The sequence below is a fragment of the Phyllobates terribilis genome, unplaced genomic scaffold, assembly GCF_046119375.1.
Source record: "Phyllobates terribilis strain yellow unplaced genomic scaffold, ASM4611937v1 Scaffold_2__4_contigs__length_985480577, whole genome shotgun sequence".
Classification (NCBI taxonomy): Eukaryota; Metazoa; Chordata; class Amphibia; order Anura; family Dendrobatidae; genus Phyllobates; species Phyllobates terribilis.
This window is the reverse complement of record NW_027362762.1, coordinates 664,722,834-664,748,461: the sequence shown is the minus strand read 5'-3', so window position 1 is coordinate 664,748,461 and position 25,628 is coordinate 664,722,834. Positions and strand designations below refer to the sequence as shown.

The following is a 25,628-nucleotide window of genomic DNA, read 5'->3' as shown; positions in this document are numbered from 1 at the left end:
ATATATATATATATATATATATATATATAGTACAATGCCAAAGATTTCACTTCTTACATTACATGAGTGATATCTACTGTAAATTCCACAATAGCTCAGAAACTGGCGAATCGCTCCACACAGTATACTGGCCGCCATAAAATGCTGCATACAGGATACTGGTCCCCATATAACCCTCCATACAGGATACGGGCCCCCATATAACGCTCCATACAGAATACTGGCCCCCATAAAACGCTTCGTACAGGATACTGGTCCCCTTATAATGCTCCATACATTATACTGGCCCCCATATAATGCTCCATGCAGGCTGTTCCCCCCCACATAATGCCCCATGCAGGCTGTCCCGTCCCCCCTTATAATGCCCCATGCAGGATGTCACTTCCCCCCATATAATGCCCCATGCAGGATGTCACTTCCCCCCATATAATTCCCCATGCAGGATGTCACTCCCCCATATAATGCCCCATGCAGGATGTCTCCCCCCCATATAATGCCCTATGCAGGATGTCCCTTTCCCCCCTATATAATGCCCCATGCAGGATGTCCCCCCCACACATAATGCCCCATGCAGGATGTCCCCCCCCCCATATAATGCCCCATGCAGGGAATCACCTATCCACCCATATAATGCCCCATGCAGGATGTCACCTATCCACCCATATAATGCCCCATGCAGGATGTCACTTCCCCCCATATAATGCCCCATGCAGGATGTCACTTCCCCCCATATAATGCCCCATGCAGGATGTCACCCCCCCATATAATGCCCTGTACAAGATGTCACCCCTCCCATATAGTGCCCTATGCAGGATGTCACTTCTCCCCCCCATATAATGCCCTATGCAGGATGTCCCTTTCCCCCCCATATAATGCCCCATGCAGGATGTCCCTTTCCCCCCATATAATGCCCCATGCAGGATGTCACCCCCCATATAATGCCCCATGCAGGATGTCACTCCCCCACATATAATGCCCCATGCAGGATGTCACTCCCCCCCCATATAATGCCCCATGCAGGATGTCACTCCCCCCCATATAATGCCCCATGCAGGATGTCACTCCCCCCCATATAATGCCCCATGCAGGATGTCACTCCCTCTCCCATATAATGCCCCATGCAGGATGTCACTCCCTCTCCCATATAATGCCCCATGCAGGATGTCACTTTCCCCAATATATAAAGCCCCATGCAGGATGTCACCCCCCCCCCATACATTAAAAAAAGAAAAAAAAATCAAATACTCACCTCACTCCTCCTCACCTGCTGCCGCTGCTCAGGTCCGAACTCCAGCGTCTTCCCGCTCTGCGCTGCCTGTGATGGCTCAGGGGAGGGCGCGGTGGAAAGACGTCACCGCACCCTCTGACCTGAGATGTCACAGGGAGCGCACAGCAGGAAGACAGCGGATCTGCCGAGGCACGGGGAGAGGTAAGTATCCGGCTGCCGGGGCCCTGAGCAAGCGGGGGGAAGGGCGAGCGCTGGCACCACTCTCCTCTGCCCATAGCCCGGCGGGGTGCCCGACCGCGAGTGAGCCCCCCCGCCTGCTCAGGGCCCTGACAATTGCCCGAGTGCTGACGCTGGCCCTGCACCCACAGCTGTTAGCATGTTAAATGCAGAATCGCCCGATCTATCAATATATAAAAAGAATGAATCCGATTGGTAAAGGGTGTAATGAGAAAAAAAATCAAAACGCCAGAATTACGCTTTATTTTGGTCGCTGCAACATTACAATAAAATGCAATAACAGGAGATCAAAACAAGGGATCTACCCCAAAATGATATCAATGAAAACGTCAACTTGGCTTGCAAAAAGTAAGCCCTCACCTGGCCCCAGATCCCAAAAAATGGAGACGGTATGGGTCTTGGAAAACGGCGACTTTTTTTTTTTTTTTTTTTTTAACAATTTTATTTTTTTTCACCACTTAAATAAAAATGAACCTAAACATGTTTGCCATCTACAAACTCTTAATGAGCTGGGGAATCATAATGGCAGGTCAGTTTTAGCATTTTGTGAACATGGTAAAAAAAAACCCCAAACAACTGTGGAATTGCACTTTTTTTTTTGCAATTCTACAGTATTTGGAATTGCCCTGTTTTTCAGTACACGATATGGAAAAAAATCAATGGTGTAGTTCAAAAGTACAACTTGTCCTGCAAAAAAAAATCCCTCACATGGCCATATTGACTGAAAAATAAAAAAGTTACGGCTCTGGGAAGAAGGGGAGCAAAAAATTAAAATGCAAAATGGTCCAAGTGTAAAGGGGTTAATACACCATTTACCAAGTAAAAAAACAAAAAAAAAACCATACCAAGAGGAATCATTTCAAAACATTTACCACCTTAAATCAGTACAATTCAGTTGAAGAACAAACTGAAATATTCAAGTGGAAAAGAAAAATAAAGAATTAAAATAATGTTGTTGCATAAAATTAAATTAATACTTTGTTGAAATACCCTTTGAATTTATGACGACATTCAGTCTTTTTGATCCTCTTCTGGTGAAGCCATGCCTTTGTTGATTTGTAGGTATGCTTAGGGTCGCTGTTGTGCTGAAACATGAGATACCGCTTTATTTTCAGCTTTTTTTAGCACAGGCCTGAAGGTTTTTACGCAAAAGCGACTGATATTTGGAACGGTTCATAATTCCCTCCACTTGACTAAAGCCCCAATCCCAGCAGCCAAAAAAAGCCCCAAAGCATAATGTTACCTCCATCATGCTCCAATGTGGGTATCATATTCTTTTGTTAATGCTCAGTTTGGCACAAAGCCCAATCATTCCTATTGAAATTATGATCTGATGAGATTAAGGTTGAACTTTTTGGCCATAAAACGTTTTCTTACATTATTTTGGCAGACTTTATGTAGGTTTTGGTAAAACACAGCAGGGCCTGTATGTTATGTTTTGTAATAAACGTCTTCAGTCTTGCACCCTAGCCCATATTTATTCTATTTCTTAATGGAAATTTTTTTGTAGCCTTCTGACTGATAACTTTCAACAATGAGATCTCTTTGCTGTGTTGTAAGGTGTTTAAAGACCATGGCTTTTCTTGTAAAAAAAACAACTAAGAAAAGGTCAGTAAAATCCTACTAGAACAGGTCAGCTTCACAAGGGGTTAAATCAGAATCACTAGAAATGATGGCAGCTGTGTACTGACTACTATTTAGCATAAGCTTAAATGTGAAGGGGGTTGTGTTCAGAATTAACTAAGAGAGTGTTCACACTTATGCAACCACATTAATTTAGTTCTATTTTTATTTTCCCCCTCAAAATGATTTTAGTTTATTTACCAATGGATTTGTATAGTTTATAAATGACATTAAGGGTGTAAAAAGCACTGAAAGGAGTCGAAGAAATTTTTTTTCAAAGAATCAAAGAATGTTAGAGTTGGAAGGGACCTCCAGGGTCATCGTGTCCAACCATCTGCTCAATGCAGGATACACTAAACCAGCTCAGACAGATCTCTGTTCAGCCTTTGTTTGAAGACTTTCATTGACTCACCATCTCTCGTTGCAGCCTGTTCCACTCATTGATCACCCTCGCTGTCAATTTTTTTTTTATAATATATAATCTGTATCTTCTCCCTTTCCTTTAACCGTTCTTCGCAGGACATAGTTTGCAGCCTACTCACCATCCTTGTAGCTCTTCTCTGAACTTGTTCCAGTTTTTCGATGTCTTTTTTAAAATGTGGTGTCCAAGACTGGAGTAGAGGGGGATAATTACTTCATGTGATCTAGACTATGCTTCTCATAATACGTCCCAGAACTGGGTTTGCCTTTTTTACTGCTGCATCACACGGTTGAATCATGTGCAGTCTGTGATCTATTAGTATACCCAAGTCTTTTTCACATGTGCTGTTGCTTAGTTCTCTTCCTCCCATTCTTTAGATGTAATTTTTGTCTTTCTTGCCCAGATGTAGAATCTTACATTTCTCCGTTAAATACCATTTTCTATAAGTCGCTGCCCATTGTTCAAGCTTATATAGATTCTTCTCAATCCTGTCTTCTCTAGTGTTAGCTATTCCTACTAGCTTTGCATCATCTGTAAATTTGATTAGTTTACCTTTAGTTCCCTTTTCTAGAATCATAGAATGTTAGAGTTGGAGGGGACCTCCAGGGTCATCTGGTCCAACCCCCTGCTCAAAGCAGGATTCACTAAACCATCTCAGACAAATACCTGTCCAGCCTCAGTTTGAGGACTCCCATTGGAGAAGAACTCACCATTTCTCGTGGCAGCCTGTTCCACTCATTAATCTCCCTCACTGTCAAAAAGTTTTTTTCTAATATCTAATCTGTATCTTCTCCCATCTAACACATTCATAAAAATGTTGAACACTGGGGCCAGGACAAAACCTTGTGGTACCCCACTTGAAACACTCGTCCATCTGGATGTGCAACAATTTTTGTACCACTCTTGAGTACGATCACTGAGCCAGTTATGAATCCACCTAACCGTAGCCTTATCAATCCCATACTTGGTCATTTTTTCAATAAGAATAGTAGGAGATACTTTATCAAATGCTGTGCTGAAGTTGAGATATACTATATCTACCACATTTCACTGATCCACCCAGTCAGTGATTCCATCATAGAAGGAAATTAGATTAGTCTGGCATGTTTTATTTGCTACAAACCCATGCTGGCTCTGGTTAATTACTATAGTCTTAGCCAAGTACTTATATACATGCTGTTTTATAATTTGTTCTAAAATCTTTCCTGGTATAGAAGTAAGGCTCACTGGCCTGTAATTTCCTGGCTCCATTTTCTTTCCTTTTTTGAAGATAGGGACAACATTTGCCCTTCTACAATCTTCTGGGACTTCTGTTATCCAGAATTTTTCAAAGATTCTGGCTAGTGGTTCTACAATTTCCTCTGATACATCCTAAGGTACTGAAAGAGATAATTAATTCATCTGGACCAGATTTAAATTAAATTTAAAGTTAACAAAGTTATCCGTCACCATCTCAATGTCACATTTGCTTTCCTAGAAAACACAGATGCAAAATAGCAATTCAAAAGTTTGGCCTTCTCAACATCATTTTTGACCACTTCACCCTTTTCATCCTGTAAAAATCCTATAGCATCTTTGACTTTCCCTTTGCTATACCCCCAAAATCCTTTTTAATTGCTTTTGGTCTCCCTTGCAAGCATCATTTCATTACTGGCTTTCGTTCTTCCAACGCTTGCCCTTCATTTCCTGCAGACAGCATTATATTTTCCTTTAGATATGCCCCCCCTCTTTCCAATTGATAAACACTTGCTAAAAAGGAAAAAATAAATATATTAGTTATGTGTAAATCTATCCTGGTCTCTTTAAATGCTCGCACATGCTTAAATGCTTTTACATGAAATACACCTGGTATTTTAACCAGGTCGGTAAGCCAAACCACCGACTCCACAGCACTAGTAGGAGATTCACTTCTGAGCATGTACATGTAGCATTGAACTACTGTATCCATTTACTATATATTCGAGGAGTCGGTCCATTTTATATCGACGCAGAATCCACAGTCCTAATTAACAGGGGTGTGTAGACTTTTTATATCCACTGTAGATATGGACCAATGCTCTCTCAAAGAGCACAAGTGATAATTTAACGTAGCTTCAACAAAGAGGATGGAGCCTGGCGGGAAGCGAGGAGTCTGAGAGCTTCCAGAAGACATCTGATAGATCATGATGTTTTCCTACAGTTCACAGGACATCCATGACTGACCCTTACTATCTACACACAACAGCATGTACAGAAGTAAGTGTCAGACAGGAGATCACAGGTCTCACCAGTCTAAAACTGGAAGGGGAATTAATAAATGTAAGAGCTGATGAAAAATGCTGGTGAGTGTAAGCCTTATACGCAAATAAATAAAAAAGTTTGGGAACACCACTTTAAAATACTCAACCTGTTAACTGTTTGAATTACCAAACCCCCCCCCATGGCAAAATAAATGAATAACGAAAAAAATTCAGAAGCCAATGTTGATCACTTCAATTACTCCACATTTAGTATTATGTAACGTATTCCAAGTTGCAACTTAATCCTCCTTTATGTTTGGCCAGATATTTAGTTTGAGCTGCTAAAACATATTTAAAGCTAAAGTCACAGAAATATAAAAACACATAAAACGTTCCTTCAACAAGAGGAATGTTAGTTCAAAACCATAATAAATAGTTCCCTGGTGTACATTGCACTCCGCATCTGGTTCTTCACTGCAACTGACACTACATAAAATAAAAATATTTGTTACCCTATAAATCACCCAAATCTTCCCCTCAGTCGATAGAGGTCATATAGAAACGGACCTCTTGCAGCAGAAATATTACATTTACATATGGAGTGAGAATTTGGAGTGAACTAAAATCTGCAGAAGGAAAACACTAAAAAAGGCTAGCTGTTTGGCCCAGATACATTAGGGAATGGCAATAACAGGCCATTTTTGAAGAGTAACTAGTGTTATTAATGTGGGTATGGAGGAGAAGCCATTTCTCATCAATTGGCAGATGTTATAGTTATTGCAGCAGTTCTTCCCACGATATGGGCTTAGAGAACACTTCTCTCTCTAGCCACAAGTCATAGTTCATCTGGAAATCTTCTGGTAGCTCCACATGTTGACCAAGCACGCTCTGGAGACAGTTGTCAACAGGAAGGAACTCAGGGTTTCTATGAGTCCGATCGTAACGTCGAGAGTTGAAGCGCTCAATGTTGGCTCTGAGTGCACATTCCTCGGCTTGAAAATCCCAGGGTCGAGCATCAAGATCTATGTCGAAAGCAAAACAAAAAACCTCAAGAGAAGATCTCTTGACTAAATTTCCACAAGACAAATATAAATCAGTAGTTTTTATCAGCATACCATTTCCATATGCCCAATCATCATTCAGACGGTGTCTCACTTTCTGGTAAATTGCTGACATAGTTTTCATGTTGCTTTTCCTCCACTGACGCCCTAAGTACTTGGTCTGTACTTTCAGCAACTTGAGTACATATAGCTGCATCATTGCCTGTTTAACTTTAAGAGCCCTCTTTAGGATGGGGGCAGACTTAAAGACAACAAGCATCTATGGAAGACAAATAAGCAAGATAGGGAAATGTTGTTATCTAAAAACCAAAGAAAGTTATTTCAGTCATTGAGATCCACAGGTTTTCACACTGCATCACATTTCTTCCACTGGCTTTTCCCCTTTCCATTGTGCATCATACGGTCATCTTCCCCCCACTAAAAGCACATACATCATCCACAAGATGTAAATAATAATGGGAATCATCAGCCTACCTTCTTCTACTGCCCTATGGTCTTGTGCTGTATTGTACACCCATTGAATTAGCCAGGTCAACATGGGTAAGCTATGATACTTTAAAAAGGAACCTGTCATGTTGGAACTGGTATCTGATCTGTCCACATGAGGTTATAGAGCCGGAGGAACTAATTATATTGATGGACATTTCCTGGGAAAAGTTTCAGTAAAACTGCTATTCATTCACTGAAGTCCCTGGTGTTTGCATACATAAGTCCAGTGAGCGGGCCTACTAGTGATCGACAGTCTTACCTGTATGACTGTGTGCAGAGAAAGCTATAAATCACTGAGCAGGCCGGCCCAGTATGAATACATACACCAGGGATTTCAATGAATAAAATACAAGTTATAATTCATCTTTTTAAACAAACACACATCATTCTGCTTAGCTTCACCTTCTCTATACCATGCTGTCCACAGATCAGGCGGCATGTATAGTGAGACAGATTGCCTTAAAATAATATGGCACCGATTCATCATAGCCAGCATTAGTGCTATAGTAGTTTTTCTGTGGAGTCAGACCACAAGTTTCAATGAGCCTTGGGTGCAGCTGGACCACTTTTGGCCAGTACTAACCACTCTATATCTGCCATCCGGAGATGCTCATACCTAGCTGTCTAAAGGACGCCTTCAAACGAGTGTATGTAAAATCAACCGGAAAACTATTTTTTTTTCTAATTTTCATCGGATGCCACTCTGATGGCCCGTGTGGTATCCAATTTTTTTTCTCGGACCCATAGATTTGAATGTGTGAGTCTCGTCTGAGACTTGTATGACCGCAGTGCATGCTGAGATTTTTATTTCATTAACGATCAGACCGAAGGGAAAAAAAAGTCACTCCTCTGAACAGCAGCATTGAATTACGTGGGTCAGTGTGCTGTTCCCAGAGCCATAGCGTTTTTGCTTTTTTTTGGTCAATATGGCCGTGTGAGGGCTTATTTTTTGCGGGACAAGTTGTACTTTTGAACGACATCACTGGTTTTATCAAATCGTGTACAGGAAAACAATTCCAAGTGCGATGAAATTGCAAAAAAAGTGCAATAACAGATGTTTTTTTTTTATACCACGCTCACTGAATGCTAAAACTGACCTGCCAACTGACTAGAAGCAGCACTTGTCTGATTGCTTCTACTGCATACAGACGGTGAGCAGATCGCCTGTATGAAGTAATAATGCTCATGTGCTATAAGCGCCGACCACTATGCGCTCATAGCAATCTTTACATGACAACCACAGGGGTCTGCTGCAGATCCCAGGTTGGCATGCCCACACAGCGGCGACCCGCGATCATGTGACAAGGTCACCGATGGGCGGGGCTAATGCTGCGCTTCCAGTGAGCCGATGTTAAATGCTGCTGTCAGAGATTGACAGCAGCATTTAATTGGTTAACAGCCACGGGTGGATCGCGATTACACCCACGGCTGTTGCGGGCACATATCAGCTGTAAGAATCAGCTGACATGTGCCCGCTTCAGTGCAGGCTCAGCGCCAGAGCCCGCGCTGAACCGGGGGTGATGGCCTGGGGCATACTAATATGCTCCAGGCTTTAAAAGGGGTTAAAGAAATAAAGAAATAACTGTCCTACCCCTTGACACGTGCCAGTGTAATGCTATTCAGTCAGTGCCTTTATTTTTACATACTGAGTGGACATTAATAGGGCAGTGTTTAATACGAGTGTCGCCTGATCTTTCCACAGATAAGGCCTCACACGAGAATCATTAGTCAACGTAAGGGCGTATTCAGACTACAAGATCAGAAGTCTTCCTTGGTTTCGCTCCCGTCACTTACCATCTTGCTGAAATGTCTGGGTTTCTTTTTAAAGACTAAACTTCCAATTGCAGAAAACCATTTTTACTTACTCTCTTATAGAACGCCATTAATTCCACAGAGCTTTACAGACATCATCACTGTCTCCATTGATACTCACAATCTAAGTTCCGTTGATAAGCTGTCAGTTCTAGTCATGCAATAAATTCATTTAAAAGGGTATCAACACATTACAAAAGTATCTGCTGTGGGGAAAACAGTATACTGTATTATTGTGACAAAGTATAATACAACCAACCAAAGAAATAAGAGCTTGCCCTCACCATGGTCCTAGAGTGTTTCCACTTGGTCAGCTTGTTCAGGATGCGTAGAAGATTGATGCATGAAAACAAGTTCCGCCAACAAAATCGATTATTATCTCCGGCTTCCTTTAAGGAGATGACAAGACAAGTCAATCAACATTCATAGGATTCAATCTGCATATATGAAGTCACTTCTTACCAGGCTCTCTGCTGTGAGCTCAGGCAGCTCATGCACCACACAGTATGGGTAGTCAAGAACTGAAATACTATAGAAATATTAAAAAAAAAAAAAAAAATCAATGCTAAACATGGAATTTGACCAGAAAACTAATAGTATTTTTACCCCCAGCATCAATTACCTGTTTTTGGCTGTGATGTATGACATTATATTTTGATTAAAAAATTTCAATATTAAAGGAATGCAGTTTGCGAACACGAGGTGCTGAGCCATATACTCCATCTGTGGAAAGCAGAAAGATCCTACATAAGCATCTAAACACGTGACACCCCAAAAAGAACAGACAGGAGTGATTTTTATTATATTTTGTTCTTCTACCTGACATGTGCATATTCTTTAAAGGCAACCTGTCACATTGTATACGTACTCTGATCAGTGGGCAGCATGGTGTAGAGAAGGAGAAACTGAGCAGAATAATGTAGGTTTTTGTTAGAAAATATAAAGTATAACTTGTATTTTATTCATTGAAATGCCAAATGCTTGTGTGCATACAAGTCCAGTGGGTGGTCCTACTAGTGATTGACAGCTATCTCTGCATGCACAGTCATATACGGAAGACTGTCAATCATTGGAGTAAAATCGCACACTGGACTCATGCAAACACCAGGGATTTTAATGAATAAAACACAAGTTTAACAGAAACCTTTCCCATAAAATTATATATCAATCTGATCAGCTCCTCCTGCTCTATAACATCTTCAACATGACAGGTTCCCTCTAATGCCTTACAGACAAGAGATGTAGAATGGAGACTTCAAAAATAAATATTACTAAGTTTAAGATCATTTATTCAAAAACTATAAAACAGTAGGAAACATTGGAAAAATCAGTGCCTATAAACACACAAATTTATGAACTAGCACTGTGTGTAATAAGTGTTACAATGATAAACTTCTACAAATATTACACACCATGAGAGTAAATGTATTATAGCACAAACCGGATAGAAGGGGAAAAAACAAGAAAAACACAACATGGATAAGCAGTAATACTTATTGACGAAATAATCTACATGGACAGGTAAATTCTAAAAGGGAAGTATGACGGAAAACCCAGCAAAGAGCTGGGAGTATAAGAAAAATGCCCAAAATATACACTGAATAGAGGTGTTCAACCCAAGCGGTTTTTTGTTTACCCCATGAGTAAGCGATAGGCGAAACATACATCAGGGCTATAATTTTTATTTACCGTATATTCCGGCGTATAAGACGACCTGGTGTATAAGACGACCCCCCTACTTTCCTGTTAAAATATAGAGTTTAGGATATATTCACCGTATAAGACTACCCCTTTTCCAACGCATACCAAACACCGGTAAAAATAAAAAAAAAACAGATTTGAATTTAACATGGTCCTTTTTTAATTTAAATTCTTATGACATGCAGGTATATAGCAGGAAAACTGTCACTCATAAACATATTAAAATAGGGGGGACCCCACGTCATTTTTTGGGGGGGTCCCCCATTCTAATAGCTAGTAAAGGCTAGGTATTCAGCTGGGGGCTGATATTAGTAGCCTGGGAAGCTCCGTGGGTATTACCCTCTTCCCAGACTTCAAACATCTGCCCCAGCCGTCTGCTTAACCTCCGCTAGAGACTATAATGATGGTGGATCCCACGCCAATTTTCTTTTTAAAAAATCCTTTATTTTAACACTAAATGACAATTGAGGGGTTAATAAAGATGCAGTCCCTAAATTATTATTAATTTTGTAATTAATTTTTCCCAAAAATGTTGACGTGGGCTTCGCCATATTTTTGTGTCCAGCCAGGTACAGCAGGCAGGAACGGGCTGCCCCCAACCACCAGCTGCCTATTTGTACCTGGCCGGACACAACAATATAGGGAAGCCCTTTTTTTTTAAAATTATTTCATGAAATAATTTTAAAAAAAAAAAGACGTGGGGCTTCGCCCTATTTTTGTGTCCAGCCAGGTACAACTAGGCAGCTGGGGGCTGGAATCTGCAGCGCAGGGAGACCCAAGCTTTCTGGGCCCCCCCCCGCTGCAAATTGCAGTCCGCAGCCACCCCGGAAAATGGCGCGTTCATAGAAGCGCCATCTTCTGGCGCTGTACCCAACTCATCCAGGGCCCTGGTGCGGTGGCTCACTGGGTAATAAAGGGGTTAAGGCCAGCTTGGCATTATCAGCTGGCCCTAAGCCCGAAATTCATGGGGTCACGCCAATATTAGACATGACCGCCATGAATTTCTAGTAAAGTAATTAAAAAAAACACAAACACCCAGAATAAAGTCCTTTAATTGAAATAAAGACACAATCCTTTATTGTTCTAAATTAAACCATACTTACCATCACGCCCATTCCAGCTGAAGCCAACGATCTCCTGCAATAAAAGTAAAATAATAAAGCAACCTCATCCTTACCTCTCCATGGTTCCCAGGACCAGTCCAGCTCTGCTACATTCACATGACAGGCTGCACCGCAGCAGAACGCTGCCGTTCAGCTTGCCATGCGGCAGACACTGAGAAGCGCAGGCATGCTTGTGCTCCTCAGTGTCTGACTGTGACGGCATCCAGATGAGCCGAGATCATGTCCAATGAACTCGGCTCACCTCATGCACGTCACTGACAGCGTGGGAAAATTCTCCTGCTCCCCGCATGCGCAGTAGAAGTTTCCCACGCTGTCAGTGACGGACGTCCAGGAGGTGAGCTGAGTTCATTGTCGGCTCATCTTTATGCCGTCACAGCCAGACACTGCAGAGCACAAGCAAGCCTGCGCTTCTCAGTGTCTGCGGGATGACAGGCTGGATGGCGGCGTTCTGCTGCGGTCCAGCCTGTCATCTCGATGTAGCAGAGCTGAAGCTGTCGTGGGAACCATGGAAAGGTAAGGATGAGGTTGCTTTATTATTTTACTTTTATTGCAGGAGATCGTTGGCTTCAGCTGGAATGGGCGTGATGGTAAGTATGGTTTAATTTAGAACAATAAAGAATTGTGTGTTTATTTCAATTAAAGGACTTTATTCTGGGTGTTTGTTTTTTTTAACTTTTCCTATGGGGTTAGTAATGGGGGTGTCTTATAGACGCCTCTCCATTACTAACCTGGGCTTGATGTCAGCTGGCATTATAAGCTGACATCAACCCCAGCCCTATTACCCCCTGCCACCGCACCAGGGCAGCGTGGAAGAGCGAGGCTAAGTGCCAGAATTGGCGCATCCTATGAATGCGCCATTTCTGGGGCGGCTGACGGCTGGTGTTTCTAGCCTGGGAGGGGGCCAATATTCATGGCTCCCTTCCTGGGCTATTAATATCAGCCCCCAGCTGTCTGCCTAGCCTTTGCTAGCTATTAAATTAGGGGGGACCCCACGTCATTTTTTTTGGGGGGTCCCCCATTTTAATAGCTAGTAAAGGCTATGTATTCAGCTGGGGGCTGATATTAGTAGCCTGGGAAGCTCCGTGGGTATTACCCCCTTCCCAGGCTTCAAACATCTGCCCCAGCTGTCTTCTTAACCTCCGCTAGAGCCTAAAATTAAGGGGAACCCCACGCCAATTTTTTTTAATAATAAATCCTTTATTTTAATACTAAATGACAAGTACAGTAACCAACACTATCACTGTACTTCATATATATGTGACTGACATGTTTCTATCTATCTAATCTATGTGTGAAGCTCTATTCTGTCTGTTATAAATTGTCGGGTACCGCTGCTGAATTGCCGGCCGGCTTTTTTAAAGAGACGGTGCATGAAAACACTATTATTTTTTTAAATAAATCCTTTACACTAAATGACAAGTACAGTAAGCAACATTGTCACTGTACTTCATATATATGTGACTGACATGTTTCTATCTATCTAATCTATGTGTGAAGCTCTATTCTTTCTATTCTAAATTGTCGGGTGCCGGCTTATGCCGCTGCTGAATTGCCGGCTTTTCATATATTGTCACAGAAGCGATGCGAACTTCCCTGCTCCGGACACAGCGCAGCGCTTCTGTGACAAGTGAAAGCTGTCGGCACAGAAGCCCTGCGCTGTGTCCGGAGCTGGGAATACGCAGCGATGTGTCAGTTTCAGCACAGAAGCGCTGACTGTCTGGACCTACCGCCGCCGTATTTTAACTCCCTCCACCTTATATTAACTCCGACATGGCAGGGATACGGCCACGGCAGCTTATTAACACCCCCAGAGTATCCCCGCATGTCAATTTCTGAAAGTTCAAAAGCATTACCGGCGTATAAGACGACCCCAGACTAGACAGAAGATTTTTCAGTCTTCAAAAGTCGTCTTATACGCCGGAATATACGGTACATTTGTGTATTTCTTTTGATGCTTGCAGGATATTTGATGTGTACTTTGGTACACCGTCTGCTTTTTGCTGGGTTTTACTTTATAGTGCATATTAATTCCATATGCACTACTTATCCAAGTTATATGTGGCATCTCATACTTTGTATTTACCCATGTGCACCTCCTTTCTATGCTTACTAGCTATTCAGTGTATATTTTAGGCATTTTTACACTCCCAAATCTTTGCTGGATTTCACTTTACGCTGCCCTTCTATTATAAGCCAGTCAGTGTCGATTATTTGCTAGGTATTAAAGGAGTTGTCCAGGCTTTTCACAAAAGTCTGAAGTCGCTCTGTGTGTGCAAACTTGTAAATCTTCATATCGCACAGGGGGCACGCGGTATGGATTCTCTGGTACAGGTGGAGAGACCAAGCAGTCATTTGACCGCATATATTATATATATATTATATATATATATATATATATATATACATACATATATACACACACACACACACACACACACACACACACATATATATATATATATATACACACACACACACACACACACACACACACACATATATATATATACACACACACACACACACAGTACAGACCATAAGTTTGGACACACCTTCTCATTTATAGATTTTTCTGTATTTTCATGACTATGAAACACCAAGGTTACTTACCGGTAGCCGGTTTTTCCTGAGCCCATGACAGCACACCTTGAGAGAGAGGATCCGCCCCACCAAGGACAGGAAACCGTCTGAAATAAAAGGGCGGTACCTCTCCCTCGCTTCAGTTGTTTACAGAGCATTGAGAGGACCTCCCTAAACAGGTTAGGCACATAACCAACACCACAATATACATATACACACCACCCCAAACAGTGCACACCAGGGTGTGAGAAACATAGAAAAAATAAGGGGGGGAAACTACGGGTGCTGTCATGGGCTCAGGAAAAACCGGCTACCGGTAAGTAACCTTGGTGTTTTCCCCTCCCCCATGACAGCACACCTTGAGAGAATTTTGGAGAATTTATGAGCACCCTAGGGAGGGACCACCGCCTGAAGTACCCTTCTCCCAAAGGTGAGATCAGAAGAGGATAGATCCAACCGATAGTGCTTAAAGAAGGTGGATGGTGTAGACCAAGTAGCAGCCCTACATATCTACTCGATCGAGACGTCTGCTCTCTCTGCCCAGGAGGTTGCAACGGCTCTGGTGGAATGAGCCCTCACATTGTCCGGGGCTGGAACCCCTGTGGACATATAGGCTAAGCAAATGGCCTCCCTGAGCCACCTAGAGATGGTACCCTTGGACACCCCGTGACCTTTCCTACACCCTTGAAAGGCCAGGAACAGAGAACCGTCTTTCCTCCACAGACTAGTCATATGAATGTACTGTAGCGGGGACCTCCTAACATCTAGGTTATGGAACCTGACTTCCCCTGAGTTCTTGGGATTGCTGCAGAACGAGGGTAGCACAATCTCCTGACTACGGTGAAATCTAGATACCACCTTGGGAAGGTATGCTGGATCTGGCCGCAAGGTGACCCTATCCTCAAAGATTCGTGTGTAAGGAGGATTAACCGAAAGGGCCTGCAGATCACCCACCCTACGGGCTGACGTTAAGGCCACTAGGAGGATGGTCTTAAGGGTGAGAATTTTTGGAGAAACCTTGTGTAGAGGTTCAAATGGTTCACTAGTAAGAGCGTTCAAGACTAAGTTCAGGTCCCAAGGAGGAACACCCAAGGATTTAACCGGTCCTGCTCTGGCACAGGACTTGATAAACCTCGACATCCACCTATTCCCAGCCAGATTACAATTGTAGAGTGCTCCCAAAGCTGAAACTTGAACCTTAAGGGTCCCTGTAGCTAGACCCAGGTCCCGCCCCTTTTGCAGAAATTCCAGGATCCCTCTGATCGGAGGTTTGCTCGATAGCGGGATATCTATAAACTCTAGGAATTTACCCCAAACCCCGCTATAAATCTTAGTTGTAATTGGTTTTCTGCTCCCCAATAAAGTAGAAACTAAGCCTGGTGAAAACCCCTTGCTACTCAATAGCGACCTCTCAAATTCCATGCCGAAAGATGGAACCCCCTGGCCTGGGCATGGAATACTGGTCCCTGCATGAGAAGGTCCGGCCTCTCTGGTAGAATCCAGGGATCTGACACCGACATTAGCCGAAGCAGAGAGAACCAAGGCCTCTTGGGCCAAAAAGGGGCTATCAAAATCACCCTGGCGCCTTCCTCCCGGATCTTCCTCACCACTACTGGAATCATCACTATCACTAATGGCGGAAAGGCATAGGCCTTCCTGAACCCCCAAGGAATCTGGAGGGCATCTACGGCATGGGGATTTTCTGCCGGATTTAGGGAGCAAAATCTCTGTACCTTTCTGTTTGCCCTTGTGGCGAACAGGTCTATGTCTGGCTGCCCCCATAACTGGACAATCTGATGGAAGACCTCCGGGTTCAACCCCCACTCCCCCTGTCTTAGGGTATGGCGGCTTAGAAAATCCGCTTTCACGTTTTCTATCCCCTTTATGTGAAGGGCGCTGAGGGATAGGAGGTTTCGCTCTGCTAGACCAAGGATCCTGTCTGCCACCACCATCAGAGGGCGTGACCTTGTCCCTCCTTGGTGATTCACATAGGCTACTGCTGTCCGGTTGTCAGACCTGACCTGGACATGGTGATTTTGGATGTGAGGGAGGAAGCCCCTGAGGGATCTTTCTACGGCCCAAAGCTCCTTTAAGTTTGAGGATGCTCCCCCCTCGTGGTAAGCCCAGTGACCCTGTATTGCGAGTTCTGCCAGATGACCCCCCCATCCGGAACTGCTTGCGTCGGTCGTAATTACCCGATCTACTGGTCTGGACCATTGAACGCCTGCGGTTAGATTTCCCCTGACTGTCCACCACGAAAGGGAATCTACTACTTGTGAGGAGAGAGAGAGCCTGCCTTCTAAATGCCCGTTGCAGGACGTCTGTGCTGACAGGACCTCCCACTGAAGCCGCCTCATATGCCCCTGGGCCCACATTACTGCTGGGAGACAGGCCGTCATAGAACCCAGGAGGGACATTGCCTCTCTCAGAGACATCTCTGGAGCTTGAATGGCCTTCGAGACTAATGCAATCAACCTGCAGATTTTGTCCTCTGGGAGGAAGCAGGTTTGGCGACGAGAGTCTAGGATTAGACCCAGAAAGGTCTGAGTCCTGGAGGGGGTTAGTCTTGATTTTTGGAAATTTACTAACCACCCCAGCTGATGCAACACTTCCGTGACCACTAGGAGCTGACTGGAGCAGTGGGCTTCTGTTTTCCCTATTATCAAGAAGTCGTCTAAATATGGCACGATCACTACATTCTTGATCCGTAGGAAGGCTGTCACTTCTGCTATTAGTTTCGTAAATATTCTCGGGGCAATGGAGAGGCCAAAGGGTAGGGCAGCAAACTGAAAACGCCTCAGCTTCCCCTGAATAAACAGGGCTACTCTCAGATACTTCTGATACTCCGGATGGATTGGGACGTGATAATATGCGTCCTTCAAGTCTATTACAGCCATAAAGCAGTTGCGATGTAAGAGCTTCACTGCCGAGCTTACTGACTCCATCTTGAAAGTCTGGTTTTCTACTACTTGGTTCAGACTCCTGAGGTTGATGATGGTCCTTAAGGACCCGTTTGTTTTTTTTATCATGAATAGTGGGGAATAGAACCCCCTCCCTCTCTGTGTTGCTGGTACTTCGAGAAGGACCTGCTTTCCTACTAACTCTAACACTTCTGTTTCCAGGGCTAATTGTTCTTCCTGGACCTTTCGTAGGGGGGTAACCACAAAGGTCCGCCAGGGGGTCTGGCTGAACCGGATCTTCAGGCCCCCACTGATAATTTTCAGAATCCAGGGGTTTGCTGTTATCGCATCCCAAGCTGGAAGAAAGTGGGAAAGCCTTCCACCCACTTCCAGCCTGGCGTCATTGGGAGGATCTCTCCGAACTCGAGGATGGTCCTCCAAACATGTAGCCCGATTCTTTTTTGGACTTGGCTTCCCATTTCTTTTTGTCTCCCGGAGGACGACCCCGGTTAAATTTTCTCCTCCGAAAACTAAATCTTCTTGGTTCCCCCGAAAATCCCGGGAACCCTTTGGTTTTATCGCCTGCTTTTTCCAACAGGTCTTCTAACTTTTGGCCAAACAGGAGTCTACCATCACATGGGAGGGAGCACAGTTTCTGTTTCGAAGGTAGATCGCCTGGGCAACCTTTGAGCTACAAGGCCCGCCTGGCTGCATTGGATAGTCCCGCTGCCCTAGCTGACAGTCTGACCGAGTCAGCTGAAGAGTCGGCCAGGAAGGCCGATGCTGTTTGTATTAGAGGTAGCTCTGCAAGTATTGCCTGTCTGGAGACCTTTTTATCTTTAAGCTGGTCTTCCAGCTGTTGGAGCCACACCATCAAGGACCTCGCCACACAGGTGCTAGCCACCGCTGGTTTTAGGCCACCTGCCGCCGCCTCCCACGTGTGGCGCCCCTAACCAGTTTGTCTGTATTCTCAATGGGGAAGCAGGGTCTACCGCCCCCCGATGAGGAAGAGGACGATGAATCCCACTGCTCCTCGGACTGGGAGGAATCAGAGACGGGGGAAACCTCTCTACGGGGCCTTTTCTTCCCTCTAAGGAACCCTTTCAGGGACCCCTGAACTTCTGCATGTACTATGGACTTTAAATCTGCAGCAAAATCCCGGGAATTCTCAGCTATGGTTTTGGTCACACAGCCCTGGCAAAGTGGTTTCTGCCACTCTACTGAGAGAGAAGCTTGGCAAAGGGCACACATTCTATGCTTTTGCTTGGCACTACTCTTCTTAGGCTCCTAAAAAAAGGAAGCACATAAGAGACTTCCCGTTATTAACCAGTGACATTCACGAAGCTCACTCACCCTCGGAGGTCACAAACGGGTACCGGATTCGGAGGCTGTCGCGGAACCGATGATTCCATTCTGGATGGTCCCGAGGCACTCGAAGCCTTACTCCTGCGGCTGCCACTACGATTACTCGAGCGGCTGTCTGTATACGATGCATCCCTCTGCTTTTTCTGTTGCTGAGGTGGGGGGGCAAGCTGCTGCTGCTCCTGGCTATCTGGATCAGCCATGTCTCAGAAGCGCACCACGCTTCCAGGATAGCTCCCCCCCCTTAAATATAGGGCCATCCAGCCTCCTCCGGTCTGTGGGCCCTCCCCCTTCCTCAGGCCGGAGCTGCGTTGAAAAAAAAAAAATAAATAAAAAACCGGCCTGGGACGCTCCGATGGGCGCCGCCATCTTGGATCGGCGCCGCCTCCTGACGTCACCCAGCGCGCCGCTCCCAGCGTGCCCTGCGCCGTGACGTCAGGCGCGTCACACCCGGAAGCGTTCCACACTGCAGGGGGAGGACGGCGCCGCGGTCTCCGGGAGGACAAAGCCTGTCTCACCGCGTGCGCCCCGCTCGGCGCAGAGACCCCAGGGGAAGCTGCGGACGGCGCTTCTGGGATACTGAACCCGGTGCACAGGCCAGTGCCCGCTCTTCCACACCGGGACAGCCCCAGGTAAGTCTTCTTTCTTCCAGACAGGTTCCCCATCAAGGACAGGAAACCAACTGAAGCGAGGGAGAGGTACCGCCCTTTTATTTCAGACGGTTTCCTGTCCTTGGTGGGGCGGATCCTCTCTCTCAAGGTGTGCTGTCATGGGGGAGGGGAAAAATTGTACATTCACACTGAAGGCATCAAAACTATGAATTAACACATGTGGAATTATATACTTAACAAAAAAGTGTGAAACTACTGAAAATATGTCTTATATTCTAGGTTCTTCAAAGTAGCAACCTTTTGCTTTGATGACTGCTTTGCACACTCTTGGCATTCTCTTGATGAGCTTCAAGAGGTAGTCACCGGAAATGGTTTTCACTTCACAGGTGTGCCCTGTCAGGTTTAATAAGTGGGATTTCTTGCCTTATAAATGGGGTTGGGACCATCAGTTGTGTTGTGCAGAAGTCAGGTGGATACACAGCTGATAGTCCTACTGAATAGACTGTTAGAATGTGTATTATGGCAAGAAAAAAGCAGCTAAGTAAAGAAAAACGAGTGGCCATCATTACTTTAATAAATGAAGGTCAGTCAGTCTGAAAAATTGGGAAAACTTTGAAAGTGTCCCCAAGTGCAGTTGCAAAAACCATTAAGAGCTACAAAGAAACTGGCTCACATGAGGACCGCCCCAGGAAAGGAAGACCAAGAGTCACCTCTGCTTCTGAGGATAAGTTTATCCGAGTCACCAGCCTCAGAAATCGCAGGTTAACAGCAGCTCACATTAGAGACCAGGTCAATGCCACACAGAGTTCTAGCAGCAGACACATCTCTACAACAACTGTTAAGAGGAGACTGTGCAGCAGGCCTTCATGGTAAAATAGCTGCTAGGAAACCACTGCTAAGGACAGGCAACAAGCAGAAGAGACTTGTTTGGGCTAAAGAACACAAGGAATGGACATTAGACCAGTGGAAATCTGAGCTTTGGTCTGATGAGTCCAAATTTGAGATCTTTGGTTCCAACCACCGTGTCTTTGTGCGACGCAGAAAAGGTGAACGGATGGACTCTACATGCCTGGTTCCCACCGTGAAGCATGGAGGAGGAGGTGTGATGGTGTGGGGGTGCTTTGCTGGTGACACTGTTGGGGATTTATTCAAAATTGAAGCCATACTGAACCAGCACGGCTACCACAGCATCTTGCAGCGGCATGCTATTACATCCGGTTTGCGTTTAGTTGGACCATCATTTTTCAACAGGAAAATGACCCCAAACACACGTCCAGGCTGTGTAAGGGCTATTTGACCAAGAAGGAGAGTGATGGGGTGCTATGCCAGATGACCTGGCCTCCACAGTCACCAGACCTGAACCCAATCGAGATGGTTTGGGGTGAGCTGGAACGCAGAGTGAAGGCAAAAGGGCCAACAAGTGCTAAGCATCTCTGGGAACTCCTTTAAGGTTGTTGGAAGACCATTTCATGTGACTACCTCTTGAAGCTCATCAAGAGAATGCCAAGAGTGTGCAAAGCAGTCATCAAAGCAAAAGGTGGCTACTTTGAAGAACCTAGAATATAAGACATATTTTCAGTTGTTTCACACTTTTTTGTTAAGTATATAATTCCACATGTGTTAATTCATAGTTTTGATGCCTTCAGTGTGAATGTACAATTTTCATAGTCATGAAAATACAGAAAAATCTTTAAATGAGAAGGTGTGTCCAAACTTTTGGTCTGTACTGTATATACACACACATATACATCCATGCCCGATGATTGATAGGGTGGCACAGTATGCCTGAAAGGGCTGTGTAGGAATACTAGCCTGATAAACGTGGTTTAGCTTGAAGTGTTTCAGTAGCAGCAGGAGGACAGCAGAAATCGCTTTCACAATAATCTCTTTGTGCCGATTCACATCCACTCCCAGTTTCATGCTCTGCAGAACGGTGGTTCTAGATGAGAGGACAGAAGCATAAAACAAGCGGAACAAATGAGATTTTATTTAAAATGGTGTGCCAAAATAACAGAACTTTGCAGAAGGGCACAGATTTTCAATCAGCAGCTACACTAAACAAGCATCCTACACGTGCGCCCACTCATCACAGCATTACTTACGGCATTTCTTCCGGAAGCACATCTGCCAGAATATTTATTGAATCTGTCTTGGCTTTAGAAGTGGGTGCAGCAGCAAGCAAGATCTTCAGTAAGGCAATCTAAATGGATTATTATACATCAATTAATAGAACTTTCCTAAAAATAGGTCACTATGAACTCCGTCACACAACATTCATTAAAAACTGCTACTACTACTTGGTGGAAAAAAGGGCTATGGAGTTACTGGATGGACTATCCTCATTAAAAGGGAATCTGGTACTAGGTATTAGCCACTTAATCAGAGAGAAGCATGATGTAGAGACAGACCCTGATTCCAGTGATGTGTCACTTACTGGGCTGTGTGCTGTAGTTAAAAATCACTGATTTATCTGCAGTAGATTATCACTATAGGACTAGTAAACCTGCTGCCACATAGTCCTTCATATTCAAGAGCTGTGTATAACCCTGCTCTCAATACTGACTGGCAGTTTTCTGCCTATGCACGGTTGACACAGAAAGCTGCCAATCAGTGCTGTGGACAGGGTTACACAGAGCTCAGCATTCAGAGAAAACAATGATTTTATCAAAACTGTAAATAGCACAGTAAGTGATACATCACTGGAATCAGGGTCTCTGCACCTACATCATGCTGCTCTCAGATATAGTACAAAAAATTGGTGACAGGTTCCCTTTAAAGATATATTTCTAAATGGGTGACCACAAAATAATTTTTTTCTTCATGATCCTGAATTTCTCTTAAAAGCTTTAATACCATATCTCATGACTGGATAAGGTAAAGGAACTGATTACCATTTAATAGAACAAATTCGTCCTATCAACAAAATAGTATATTTATCCACATGATAGTAAGAAATCTCATTTATTTCAGTGGGAGAGGGTTGTGGGTTGTTTCCTGAGCTGTGGAGAGTCACAATGCAATGAGAGGAGTAAGATTGTGCAGGTTAATTAAAAATCAGGACTTCAATACACTGAAGCAGACATCATTATTAGGCCATGTTCACATGTGCATTAATGCAGTCTATTTTACTGCAGCCGTCCATACCAAAATATACTATAGCAAACTAATCATCTCATTTTCTCTTGTTTTTTTCCCCCTTCTTCCTTCCTTGGTGCAGATTTATTGCAACGTTATTAATGACTTTTTTTTTTAGTTCAGAAATGCAGGGACTCAATGTAAAAAAAAAAAACACTGCATTTTTTGTTATATGCATTTATTATCAGGCTCCGACACAAGCATACTAAAAAACAATTTAACAGTGGTGTCAGTCCAGCGGTTTTTTTTTATTATTATTTCAGCGCTGGAGTGATGCTACTAATCTAAGTTCCCTGACCCTAGTCTTATACTTACCAGCCGCAGTCTTCAATTCTTTCGCTCTGCTCCTGCGCCGCCATCTTGTGACCACAACTCCTGACTGACCAGAAGTCAGAGGTAGCGGGCACAAGCCCTCAGTGTAAGTCTATGGGAGACTCGTTCAGGCCTCCTTCTGTGTCTCATAGACTTACACTGAGTAGTGACTTCCGGCTCACCCAGCAAACACTGGAGCGATACGACAGGTCACAAACTGCTGGAGACCGACCGGAGCGGTGCTGGGAACAGAGGAAGATGGCGGTGAGTGAGTAAGAGACTGGGGCAGGGAACTTAGATTAGTGGCACCACTCCAGGGCTGAAATAAAAAAACACTGGAATGGTGCTTTAAACGCACAGCTTGTGAGTTTTCAAGGAATTGCATCCAGTCTGCTTGACTTGTTAAATGGAGTGGATTTTCTGCACAAAGGAACGCAGCATTTACGCTAAGTGGGAACATGGCCTTACTCCCATCCTCTATCACTGATGCTCACCCATGAAGACCTATCAGGAAAAAAGCTGTAAATGTGTAACTCACCTATGCTTTATTTAGTTGCGTGGATGAAGGGAGAGGTAAGATTTGCTTGCTCATTGCCCAACCAATATCTTGCAAAACAATTTCATTGCCATTCTAGGTCCAGACATTATGCACTCACCATTAGAGATGAGGGAACCCAAACTGCAAAGTTTGGGGTTTATACCGGACACCTAGTGTCCGGTGCTAAACTATGTACTCCTGGAAGGAGAGAGAAAGACTTCTGCAGCCCTCTAGTCCTTACTACGTTCGTTTTTCAATCCCATTGACTTCTATGGGATTTGGGTAGTTTTGGTACCTGAACCGAACTTTGGACAAAACCGAACTTCTAAGGGTCTGCCCATCCCTACTCACCATATATTGAGGTAAATTGGGGAGCAGACCCTGGTATAAGATCTCTGCAGGAACCTGTTCGACCTCTTCTTCACCCTAAGGAACAAGTACAAGTGTCATTAAAACAGATGGATAGACGCTTAAAGAAACAGATGAAACTCATTTACTAGCATACCACTTACGCCTGACAGAGGACACCTTATGAACTCCTCCTCTAGGCGAATCTGGACCTCAGCTATGGATGTATATTTGTGCTGTGGAAGAGGCAAAAGAAGAAACTGTGGTTACAAAATATTTGTTTTTGCGCTTTCATTGTTAACTATCCTGCTTCCAAGAGACATAACTTTTTTCCTTTATTTTTTCATGGACATCGCCGTTATGGTGAGATGGCAATAGAAACAATATTTTTGGCATTGTTTTTTGGGTTTTTCATTCTCACAGCGTACAATGCGGGGTAAAAATGAGCATGATTCCTCAGATCAGTACAAACATAGCAAACCTAGTCCTGTACAGTATATATATTTATGTAGCAAAAAAAAACCCAAAAAATTTAACTTTGTATACAAAAAAATAACAAAATTATTGTCATTTTTGATTGTGTTTACTTGCATTTATTGGGATATTTGTTGTGCCAAAATAAAAAAAGGCAATTCTGACATTTAATTTTTTTCCTCTTTATTGCATTGTCACATGGGTTAATTAATTTTACATTTTCACATCGATTTTTACAGAACAGATATCAAATATGTTTATATTTCTAGTTCTTTATTCTTGAATGGGCAAAAAGAGGGGTTAAAGTCATTAGTATTTACCTGATATCTTCTGCAATGGGGGCGAAGACCACTTTTTTTTTTAAATTATTTTCTGAGAGTCTGCCTTAAAATATGACAATTCTCAGTTCTATCCATCATTGCATGTGGATTTAAATTGTATCACTATGCTTTATGTACAATGGCTTTAAACCCTTAACGTAGAACATAAACTTACGTCACGTGTCGTGTCCCTGCCTTTGATGCGGGCTCACGCGGCGATCCCGCATCTTTCCCTGCACAAGAGGACTGATTAAATTAGTCAGCACATGCAACCAACACAGCTGGGTGGAGCGGAGCTCCACTCGCGGCTGCTAACCTGTTAAATCCTGATGTTAATCTCAGACAGCGGCATTTAACACACGCCGGCAGGGGAGCAGGTCATTTCACACTCACATCGGTGTGTCCGTGACGTGATTGCGAGTTGCCGATGGGTTGACATGACAGCCGGGAGTCTGGTGATGACCCCAGTGCCTGTCATTACAATCCTGTGAAAGCCAGCCCGTGGCTGGCGTTCATAGGAGATTGTGATTTTAGCTACACATAGCAGCGCAGATGAAGCTGCGATCATCTGATCACTTGTGCTATACAAGTCCCCCTAAGAAGACTAACAGTAAAAAGTAAAAATAATCAATATTTCAAAATCGCCCCCCTTTTGCCCCATTAAAAAAAATACAAATATTTGGTATCTCTGTGTTCGTAAAAGTACGATCTATCAAAATATAAAATAAATTAATTTGAACAGTAAACGGCATAACGAAAAAAAAATATCAAAATGCCAGATTTTTTTTCCCGCCATAACATTGCAATAAAATGCAATAAGAGGAGATCAAAACATCGTATCTGCCCCAAAATGGTATCAGTAAAAACATCAGCTCAGGGCGCAAAAAAAAAAAAAAGCCCTCACATAGCCCCAGATCTTGAAAAATGAAAATATTACAGGTCTAGTAAAAGTGCGACAAAAGCAAAATATTTTTTTGTCACAAATTTCTGATTTTTTTTTTTCACCACTTAAAAAAAAAACACCAAAAAATCATATTGCCAGGCCATTGTTACCATATAGTGAACATGGTAAATAAAAAACCAAAATAACAATTGAGTAATTGCACTTTCTTTTGCAATTTCAACAGACTTTG

At 43.6% G+C, this 25,628-nt stretch overlaps 1 protein-coding gene across 1 annotated transcript in view; it reads right to left on the bottom strand.

Annotated features, from left to right (window-relative positions):
- Nucleotides 1–1,693: 1,693 nt before the first annotated feature.
- Nucleotides 1,694–25,628, bottom strand: part of STRIP1 (striatin interacting protein 1) — a 43,603-nt gene continuing 19,668 nt past the window's right edge. Inside the window, exons 13-21 of the mRNA XM_073666839.1 lie at nt 23,866–23,937; nt 23,705–23,779; nt 21,471–21,568; nt 21,181–21,307; nt 9,713–9,813; nt 9,553–9,619; nt 9,375–9,479; nt 6,844–7,048; nt 1,694–6,750 (exon numbers count right to left, since the gene is read on the bottom strand). Of these exons, the coding sequence (XP_073522940.1) occupies nt 6,503–6,750; nt 6,844–7,048; nt 9,375–9,479; nt 9,553–9,619; nt 9,713–9,813; nt 21,181–21,307; nt 21,471–21,568; nt 23,705–23,779; nt 23,866–23,937 (1,098 nt within the window). The 3' untranslated portion in view covers nt 1,694–6,502. The remainder of the gene's footprint in view (nt 6,751–6,843; nt 7,049–9,374; nt 9,480–9,552; nt 9,620–9,712; nt 9,814–21,180; nt 21,308–21,470; nt 21,569–23,704; nt 23,780–23,865; nt 23,938–25,628) is intronic.